The sequence below is a fragment of the Rutidosis leptorrhynchoides genome, chromosome 3 (genome assembly GCF_046630445.1).
Source record: "Rutidosis leptorrhynchoides isolate AG116_Rl617_1_P2 chromosome 3, CSIRO_AGI_Rlap_v1, whole genome shotgun sequence".
NCBI lineage: Eukaryota > Viridiplantae > Streptophyta > Magnoliopsida > Asterales > Asteraceae > Rutidosis > Rutidosis leptorrhynchoides.
This window is the reverse complement of record NC_092335.1, coordinates 357,948,826-357,959,823: the sequence shown is the minus strand read 5'-3', so window position 1 is coordinate 357,959,823 and position 10,998 is coordinate 357,948,826. Positions and strand designations below refer to the sequence as shown.

General features: G+C 33.3%; 2 protein-coding genes across 2 annotated transcripts; both read right to left on the bottom strand.

Annotated features, from left to right (window-relative positions):
* Positions 1-6,808: 6,808 nt before the first annotated feature.
* LOC139901221 (uncharacterized) lies at positions 6,809-7,357 on the bottom strand. The gene has a single exon (XM_071883951.1). It carries the CDS (start codon positions 7,355-7,357, stop codon positions 6,809-6,811), a length of 549 nt encoding a protein of 182 aa, XP_071740052.1.
* Position 7,358: 1 nt separating this feature from the next.
* LOC139901220 (uncharacterized) lies at positions 7,359-8,810 on the bottom strand. The gene is made up of 2 exons (XM_071883950.1): positions 8,351-8,810; positions 7,359-7,822 (listed from the first exon to the last, which is right to left on the bottom strand). Exons 1-2 carry the CDS (start codon positions 8,808-8,810, stop codon positions 7,359-7,361), a joined length of 924 nt encoding a protein of 307 aa, XP_071740051.1.
* Between the last annotated feature and the right edge of the window lie 2,188 nt (positions 8,811-10,998).

Genomic DNA, 10,998 nt, shown 5'->3' with positions numbered 1-10,998 from the left:
TAGAAAACACTAATAGGGCACATTTGCTAGGTAATGTTTTTCATAACAATTTTTACTCACATAATTTGAGGAATTAATGCAAGAAAACAAATGTTCCTATTAGTTTGGAAAGATTCTTACATAATTAAACAAGTAACATTAAAAATGAGTTTTGAATGCTTACCTTGAAGAAAATTAAAAGAGTTTGGACCACTTTTTGGAGAGTACTTGAAAATAGGACAAAAGCAAATCTAGAAATCCAGTGGTTGGGGTTTAAAAAAGAGATGTGGTTAGTGGAAAAGTTGTTTGGATATTAAAGAGAGTACATAAAGGACAAATAAAATCGTCAGACGCCAGGAGGCTGCCTACACGGTCGACCGTAGTTCGACCGTGTGTGATCTGTACGGGATTTTACAGAGTATGTTCCATCATTTCCAACCCATTCCTAAGCAAGTTAAAGGTCTCATTTTTAAGGGGCTTAGTGAATATATCAGCTATGTTTTCAGGAGATTCTACTTTGTCTATCACAATATTACCATTTTGGACGTGGTCACGAAGGAAGTGGTGCCTAATGTCTATGTGTTTAGTCATAGAGTGTAATATTTGATTTTAAGATATGTCTATAGCACTTTTGTTATCACAACATATGGGTATTTTGGATGAGATGATACCGTAATCAAGAAAGGTTTATTTCATCCATAACACTTGTGGGCATGCTCTTCCCATAGTTACATATTCGGCTTCGGTGGTAGACAATGCAACGAACGTTTGATTCTTTGAGAACCATGATGTTAAGCAAAGACCCACGAACGCGCATACTCCACTTGTGCTCTTTCTATCAATCATTGACCCTCCATGATCGGAGTTCGCAAAGTACATAATATCAACTCCGGTGAACTTTGGATACCATAACCTAAGATGTATTGTCCCCTTTAAGTATCTAAAGATTCTTTTGACAGCCTCAACGTGTCATGTCTTGAGATTTTCTTAAAATCTTGCACACAAGCACACACTAAACATGATATCGGGCCGACTTGCCGTTAAATATGGAAAAGATCCAATCATTCCCCTATATTTAGTGCTATCGAACGGTTCTCCTTCTCCTTCTAAAGTAAGTTTCACATTTGTTGACATAGGAGTCGCCATTGATTTTGAGTTTTCCATTCCAAACTTTTTGATCATTTCATGAATGTACTTTTGTTGATTGATAAACGTTCCATCTTCTAGTTATTTGATTTGAAGTCCGAGAAATAAATTGAGTTCACCCATCATGCTCATTTCAAACTCATCATGCATTAAATTAGAAAACTCATTACTAAGAGATTCGTTAGTAGAACCAAATACAATATCATCAACATATATTTGAACTATAACTAAATCCTTTTCATGCCTTTTAATAAAGAGTGTGTTATCAATTTTTCTCATTTCATAACCATGATTTATTAAAAAGGTTCTAAGTCTTTCATACCATGCTCTAAGGGCTTGTTTAAGTCCATAAAGAGCCTTTTTAAGTTTAAAAACATGAAATGGTTTTTCGAAATCTTCAAACCCCTGAGGTTGTGATACATATACTTCTTCATTTACGACACCATTTAGAAAGGCACTTTTGACATCCATTTGATAATGTTTGAAGTTATTGGCACATGCATATGCAAGAAGTATTCTTATAGACTCTAGCCTAGTGATGGAGGCAAATGTTTCATCATAATCAATTCCCTCTTGTTGGCTATATCCTTATGAAACTAGTCTAGCTTTGTTTCTAACTACATTGCCATCTTCATCTAGTTTGTTTCTATAAAACCATTTGGTACCTATGATATTGCTCTTACTAGGTAAGGGAACCAAATCTCATACATCACTCCTTTGGAATTGATTTAATTCCTCTTGCATTGCTTCTACCCAACTTTCATCTAATAGGGCTTCCTTAACATGTTTAAGATCGATCGAGGATGCTAAGTTATCCTTACTTGGTTTTAAATGAGATCCATCCTCATTTATTTTATTGGACTCAATTTGAGTTGGCATTATTTCTATAGCATCTTGTTCTATTACATCATCATCTTCTAAATGTTTAGTCTTAGGTGGCGAAGGAGTTTCATTGAATGTGACATCTAAGGATTCTTCTATGACATTGGTGTATTTATTTAGAACCCTATATGCCTTACTTTCTAACTAATATCCTAAGAACACTCCTTCGTAAGCTTTGGGTTTAAACTTTGTAAGATATTCCTTTTTGTTTAAGATAAAACATTTGCACCCGAATACTCTAAGATGACTTACGGTTGGTTTTCTACCATTTAAGACTTCATAGGGTGTTTTATCCATTGATGGCCTAATTAAGACTCTATTTTGAATGTAGGTGGAGGTGGCAACGACTTCACTCCAAAATTTTTGAGGTATCGATTGTTCATTTAACATTTTTCGACTCATTTGTTGAAGAATTCGGTTTTTTCTTTCAACAACCCCATGAGATTGAGGTGTGCGAGGAGCCGAGAAATTATGGGAAATACCATTTAAATCACAAAAGACTCCAAATTGAGCATCATTATCAAATTCTCTACCATGATCCATTTTTAATGTTACTATAGTACAACCAAGCAAATTTTGTATCTTAGTAGCAAAAATTATAAATCTTTCATACGCTTCATTCTTATGCTTTAGAAATAGTGTCCATGTATATCTTGAGAAGTCATCTACTATTACTAAATTATAAAAACTTCCTCCATAACTTTGAACGGCCGATGGCCCAAATAAATCCATGTGTAAAGTTTCTAGACATCTTTTAGTAGAGATAAAATTCTTAGGTTTATGACTTGCATGAACTTGCTTTCCTACTTTGCATGCATCACAAAAATGACTTTAATATTTAAATTTAGGCAAGTCTCTAACTATGTCTTTTGAAGATATGTTATGAATTAGTTTCATATTAGCATGCCCTAGTCTCCTATGCCACAAGGTAGTAGTATCATGTATAGATGTGAGATAAATATCTACATGTTTGAAATCATCTCATTTACATGTATAAAGACCTTTCTTCCTAATTTCATTTATGATATTTTTACCATCTTTTATTATGTATGAGGAATTTTTAGTAAATGTCATGTTATATCCTTTATCACATATTCTTCCTACACTTAGTAAGTTAAACTTAGATTTTTAATGTGTAACACATTATCAAGTGTAATCTTTTGATTAGTAATGTTACCTTTACCGATGATTTTTCCTTTCACATCGCCACCAAAGATTACATCACCTCCATTATGCTCCGTATACTTCGTGAAGAATTCTTTGTTGCCCGTCATGTGTGTTGTACATCTACTATCAATTATTCAATCTTCATTTTGTACAACACCATTGAGACAAACCTATATTTAATCAATCAATAACTTTGGTACCTAATGTTTGTTAGGTCCGAGATGATTAGCATTAAAGACTCCTACTCTAATCCATCTTTTCACAATATTAACATTGTTGTTCTTTTTGAGAAGTGTTTTAATTTCGTCCTTACTTCTACCAAAGTTTTGATTAATCATTCTTTTTGAAGGATTTTTCACAAGTGACTTGATTTCTTTCCTACTTGTTTTAACTTGATTAATTATGGAAGCCTTTGGTTTTAGTATTTCCACTACTTTGGGTTTTTTCTTGAGGTTTAACAAACACTATCGGCTTATGTTTAGATGTTTCTACCTCAAGAGTGTTCTCCTTATATCCTAACCCTTGTTTATTATTTTTCGATTTTTTGAACATTCAAAATGTTTTCTAGCACTTTACTACTTCCATCATATTTTGAAAATTTAACTCTATCTTCTAGTAGTTTGTTAGCTTTGTTTAAAATAAGGTTATCATGTTTTAAATCATCACATGTGAGAAATTCTTGTGAGTTGGAGATTTTTTCTTTGAGTTATAAGATTTCTAGCCTAAGTAAGTTATTTTCTTCCTTTAGACTTGTGTTGTTGTTACTTACTCTATTACTCAAAACACATAATTTAACAAAGTTGTCAACATTAAACTCAAACGTATTTGAAAGTACCTCATTATCGGTTTGTCCGACTTGTGATGCTTCGTCGTCATCATTTGTATTATCAATAGCCATGAGACACGTTTCTTTTCCCTCTTCTTGTGTGTCGTTTTCTTCATCATCCCATGAATCTCTACGGAAAGTCTTTTCATTCTTTCTCTTAGGACATTCACTTATCAAGTGATTTGGATCACCGCACTCGAAGCACGTACATACAAACGTTTTCTTGGAGTCGAATGATGTCTTCTTTGGTTCCATTGGAGGGCGGACATGGTTTCCCGGCCTTCGATAAAATTTCTTAAATGAGCGAACAATAAATGAAAGTTGTTCTTCATCATTTAAGATATCGTCATCATCATCATCAATGTCATATTCATCATGAATCTTGGCCTTTAGAGCAATTGACATGTTCTTCTCTCTCTTGGCCTTCTCTACTTCATCATCTTTGTCTAGTATGACCTCATGTACTTTGAGATTTCCAATGAGTTCATCTAGAGTTAACTTTTTCGCATTCTTTGATTCTTCAATTGCCGTCACCTTTGGTCTCCATCTTGATGGTAGAGCTCTTAAGAATTTTCGAACATATTGCTTATCCGTGTAGATTGTACCCTGAGCATTCAAACTTGAACAAATATTGTTAAATCTAGTATAAGCACTATCTATTTTTTCATAATCTTCAATGACAAATTGTTCATATTTATTTATAAGCATTTCTACTTTATTTTCTATGACTTGCGGGTTTTCATGATGAGTAACCATAATACTATAACAAATTTCTTTAGCACTACCCATCATAAAAACTCTCTCATATTTTTTCATAGGCAAAGCATTAAAAATTGTCATTTTAGCTTCATAGTTTTTGCCTACATCTAATTTGTGTTCCTTAGTCCATTCTTCCTCGGGTATGTATATTTTAGTTTTCTTATCATCACCAAACTTAACTGGAACATAATCACCTTTAGTAATAATGTTCATATAGTCTATATCTTTGGAGCGGACATACATTTCAAATCGATGATTCCAATAGCAAAATCCTTCCCTTTGAGAAGTGGAGGCCTTTGCATGGAGCATCCTTCACTATAGTTCAAGTTCTCAAATTTTTGTTCCATGATCTTAAACTCTAAGGTTTGCAAAAATTAGTCTTAATTTCAAATTAGTAATTTTTGACAAAACATTTAGAGCAACCGCTCTGATACCAATTGTAAGTAACTAGAGGGGAGTGAATAGTTAGTTAGTCGATTTTTAAAAATTTCTTTGCGTTTTCTTGAACTTGATATAGTGTGATTTAAAATGTTTGTTCTCAAACAATACTTATAAAATTTATGTATATGTAAATGTAATTAAAGAGATAAAGGAAGAGAGAACAAACACAACGATATATAGTGGTTCGGGAAGATGTTAACTAATCTTCCTTAATCCACTCCTCAATTCTACGAATTGAGATTTCTCTTCACTATGATACTCCAAACTCGGTGGAGTGTCCGGATACAACACTAGTACTTCGATAAGCCGCAACTTGTGAACACTTACGTCCCTTTGAAGACTTCACAAACACCTATAGCTCTTACCACAAGATCCTAATGCACTATCCTAGTGAAAACATAACTACCTTCTAGATCTCTTTAAGAATATAGTTTACAAGCAAACTTACAACTTAAGCTTACAAGTACTCTTGCTAGAATCACCCTAAAAGATTACAATGAATTATAAGAATGATATCAGAAAGTATAAGAAAATATGAGTGCAAGAGGTGAGTCTTCAAATGCTTAAAGGCTTGGATTTTATAGGAAAGAGAAATCTGCCTGGAAGCTGTACGGCTCACTGCACAGTCGACCGTGGTTCGACCGTGTACCTCTGACATCTGATTCTTATAGCCGTTTTTGTTCTTTGAAAATTGTCATTTTCCATTGTTGAATGGTTGCAACTAAAAGCCAATTATCTCTGAAATCATCTCCATTACCCTTTTTGTTTTGGACATAAGTGTGGAAGTTGACATGTCCATAAAAGAAGAAAGTCTTCAAACTTTGACCATTTGTCATTGATTACTTAATAGGGTAAATGAAGAATTTTTTCTTCTGACAAACCATTATCTTCCAAAAATTTCATCAACCTTTCTTAATTACTTGTCATTTTTGCTAATGGAATTATATTGCTTTTTGGAACATTGTTACATCTCAAATGAACTAGTTTGAATCTATTTGGAACATAAATGGAGATCATAATAACTTACTAATTCACAATAATACATACACAAGAATGATACACAAGAATCATGAGAGAGCATCTCTTTTGTTGGGACTTTTAATGACCATTATTAGTATGTATTTGAATGACATTTTGTAACAAGTGAAAAATAAAACACTTTTGTGTTTAACCTTAATCTGGCTTAAAATGTAATTAAGATGTCATTAGGTGTGATCAGTAAAAATTAACATCTTTTGGTTTAAAACTCTTTTGAGATTAAAGAGGGCAACTATTATAAGTATGTTTAAAAAGGTTTTGTAAATTATAGATGCCTCAAAATGGTCTAACTTAAAGTGGATGAATTTGGTAACAGAGAAAACATCGGTCGAACTGCAGTTAACCGCGAGGTTAGCCGTAGATTGACATTTTTATGAAAACTTAATTTCGTTGGTACAGGGCATCCACGGTCAAGTTCACGGTCGACCGTGGTGCAGCCGCATACCACTTTTACCAAGATAATTATTTATGCATTGGTCTTTTGCTAGATATAATGTAGGCTTATGAACTCATATCGTCTTACATATGGTTAGCACTTATCTCGTTTGTGTCACCGTCAAAATAAAGTGATTAACTTTTGAATATTATGATTGGAATCTTAACCAACACACCGGATTGATCAATATTCCTAAGAAGCATTACTGGTATGCCTACTTTAAGTTTTAGATCATTTTTGGGTAAGCCACCAATGTTAATGCTATTCAGGTAATCGGATGTGTATAATTTACTGTTAAAGTGTGAGTCTCTTTCAGATTGACATATACCGTCAGAGCTTAAATACGACCTTTCTTCATCTTCTAGACACTGCATCATGCGATCGTTAATAATGTTTACAATTTCATGACTTGGAGAAAGGATTGCACGTTGTTCATAATAAGCTGGATTCCTAAGGTTTTCCAAAAACTGTGGGTAGATTGATTTAATAATGAACCCAATTGGATCTTCAACATCATTTACCAAAACATCTTCAGGCATTTCGATTTTTGAGATTCCATCTTCTGTCGGGTTGACGTTACCATTACCAATGTTTAATAACCAATCTGCAAATTTGAGAATATCTTCCACTTTTTTGAGATTATCCTCAACCGAAGAACCTGATGAAATGTGTGACAGCCTCATGTTAACTGTTAGCTTCAAAATAATGATCCCATAAGTAAGAAGAATTTAGAGATGCTGAAACAATTTGCTCTCTTGTTTTGCGCGTAATTACTGGTAAAATCTGATGGAAATATCCTTTGAAGACTACAATTTTTCCACCAAAAGGTATTTCCATGATGTTAGGATTTATTGATCTGCATATATCGCATAAAGAACGATCAAGAGTTTCAAAACAAATCCGATTAACCATGGGTGCTTTATCCCAGATAATTAGTTTTGCCCTTTGTATCAACCTAGCCAAATTACTGTTTGGTAAAATGGTACAAAAAGACACATCGTGTGGATTACTCGGTATTGCAAAACGTGAATGAGCAATCCTTCCGCCAGGTAATAACAGTGCTGCAATTCCACTTGATGCTACGTTAAAAAATATTTGACCTTTACTTCTCAAAGCAGCTGATAAAGTTTTCCACAGAAAAGTTTTTCCTATACCACCGTAACCATACAAAAAAAAAAAAATACATCTCCTTTGTCTAGTTGAACAAAGTTTATTATGGTGTCGTATGCGTTTCGTTGTTCTGGGGTTAATTTATCGATAAGCACAGAGTGTTCAGATTCGAGTGCTGACATGTTATATGAAAGTTCGTCTATAATGAGAGGATTTTTAGATAAATTTAAACCCATTGTGGATGGGAATGGCGTACTACTATAATTCCTCAAAGATTTTCCATTACGTTGAAGTAGCTTTTTTCAATCTCATTCAAGGTCAAGTTCTTTAGCATTTTTAGTGTAGGTTGAATAGCTGCATATGACATTAAAACTATTAGTTTTATACTTGTAACTGATTGTATAGAACACTGATAAGCTATACTTGTGTCATGAATTTTTAAAGCAAAAAAAAAAAAAAAGTAATCTCATGTAACATATATAAATATAAATTATATAAATATCAATGATCATGTCACCATCATTTGAACATAACTACATATAATATAATTGTTTAGAAACATTTACCTAGTATCCAATGCTGGATTATGTCTACAGATAGGTATCGAAATGATTTTTCAAATACATATATTTGACGACTAAGGCTTTCAGACATAAGTAATTGTGCAAAAAAATTTCGCATAAAATGACTGGTTCCCCAATGATTGGCTTCCTTTAAACCATCTATGTACTCCTGATCATCATCCAATAAACTCATTTTGTAGTAAGCGTGTTTGAAAGTTGAACAGATTTTACCTCCAACCGTCCTAATGTCTTCATACGATTTAGGACCTTTTACCTTGTTCAACAAAATTCGAAGGTAAAAAAGTTCACCGGCTTGCGGTGAGACGAGATGTATACGTCCAATTGAACCTGTGAATCTCTTCCGTGCAGTCCACACTTTTGTATCTTTGTTCCAAACAAATTTTGTAGGAAATTCAACGTAAGTTAATTGACGTGCATCTTCGTTTGTTTGCTTACACTTCATCCATTCAAGAAATTGAGACGTATTAATTGAAGGTCTTTATAGAACATTTTCAATTAAATCGTCTTCATCAAAGATGATTGAATGTTCATTCTCTAAGTGAAATGTTAGGCGTAAAACAGTAGGGTTTCTGTGATGTATATCAAAAGACAATATTCTCCAAACAACCTCACAAGAAGATATGTATCTGCACTCATAGTATTCTTTAACTTCATATGTTTCTTCATCGCATACACCAGCAGTAACCTAATCATTGCCTTTGTTGATATATTTTAATAAATACCTTATTGAACCTACTTGATTACACCATTCTACATTAATGTGAGCTTGATATTTCTTTAGTAGTTTTGCATTATACGGAATAACATATCCATTATCAAGATCTACACCTTGTTTTTTGACATTTCTTCCTGTGTCTCTTCTTTTGTATACGGGATAACCATCATGATCTACACTTGTTACTTCTGCATAGGTCTTTGGAAAAATTTTGGTGCATTTTTTATCTATGTCAGTGCACGGACATTTTGGATTATCTTTTCCACATGGTCAATGAATCATTAATTCGAACACCAGTTGGTAAAGTTTAGGGTCTTCATCTTTGTCAGGTATCTCTGCAGAAATAAACTCATCAACATGAACCTTGTTCGGAAAAATTATTTAGCTTATTTAGGAAAATGCATATATGTGCATGAGGCAAACCACGCTTTGAAACTCCACTGTATAAATGTTCTGCAATAACAACGAAATAAATGTAATTATAATTACATGTAAACTCACTCTAATACATACATTGTTGTACATATTGTAGATTAGTGGCAAAAATTTTAATGTGTTAATTTATATTTTTCAAATGTATGATTTATTTGCTATTATAATTTTTTTTAAAAGGGTATATTTATAATGAGCTATAGCATACCAGCTTGAACCCTGCCAAAAATTTTATTTTTCTTGATATCGTCCATAAGGCGATCGAGTTTCATTTTAATAACCCTTGATTGGTATTCAAGTTTATCCTATGGATTAAAGCCCGTTCCTTCTAAAGCTCTTCTAATCTCTGGCCATTTGGAATTACATGTGAAAGTTATAAATAGGTCTGGATAACCATAAACTCAGCAGAGATCCATAGCATCACGGTAATTCTCTATCATATATCTTGCGCTACCAATAAAAGATGAAGGCAATTTAATTCGGTTTCCCATCATGCTGTTGACGACATCTCCTGTAATAGTTGCTACAGTGAGGTTGGTAAAAGAGTCAGCTCTTAGTAACTTTTGATTGTTTCTTATGTAAAATATTCGTTCAGACTCTATCATTGTATAAGCATCTACCAACAATTGTTGATGCAACTTTTGTGCTAGATGTGCCAAATTTGGAACATGTCTGTCTTGAATTTTGTATGCAAAAAATTCTCGCATAGTAACCTTTTTATTTTTCCATTTGGTTGTTCAATCAACACCGCGATGAAAAATATTGGGTCGATATCCATCTTCAGCATATGCAAACAACAAAGGATATTGAAGTGCTAAATATTGTGGGTGCAATTTACTAATTCTTTGTAGCCCATCCTTTTGAATTTCTACTACAATATCCCGCTTATCAAAATCGGGGTAGATATCGCCTACAATTAATGCTGTTACTTAGTTGATAGTGCTTCAAATGAACATATATTTTGTAGCAATATCCTCCCAATATATAAATTATTTAGTTGTAATTGTCCTATTTTAAGTTGTAATCGTTTATATTAAATAAGTGCGAAGACAAAAGGCGAAAATGAAGATTTGAAGACGCAAACGTTCAAAAAGCTCAAATGTACAAGATACAATCCAAGTGGTTCAATTTATTGATGACAAACGTCTAAAAATGACAAAAGTACAAGTTGCGGAACGCAAAGTACAAGATATTAAATTATACGAAAAGGCGTTCGAAAATCCGGAACCGGTACCCGAGCCAACTATCAACGCCCGACGCAATGGACCAAAAATTACAAGTCTACTATGCACAAGAATATAACATAATATATAAATAATTATATTAATTATATTAATTATTTATATTTTATATTTATATATAAATTATGTCGACAAGCAAGGTTCCAAAATTATGTGAGCTGGATTATCAAACTCCACGACTCGCGGAGTTTGCAGACTTAAAACGCCGCAACTCGCGGAGCTGCAAAAATCAGAAATGCCTA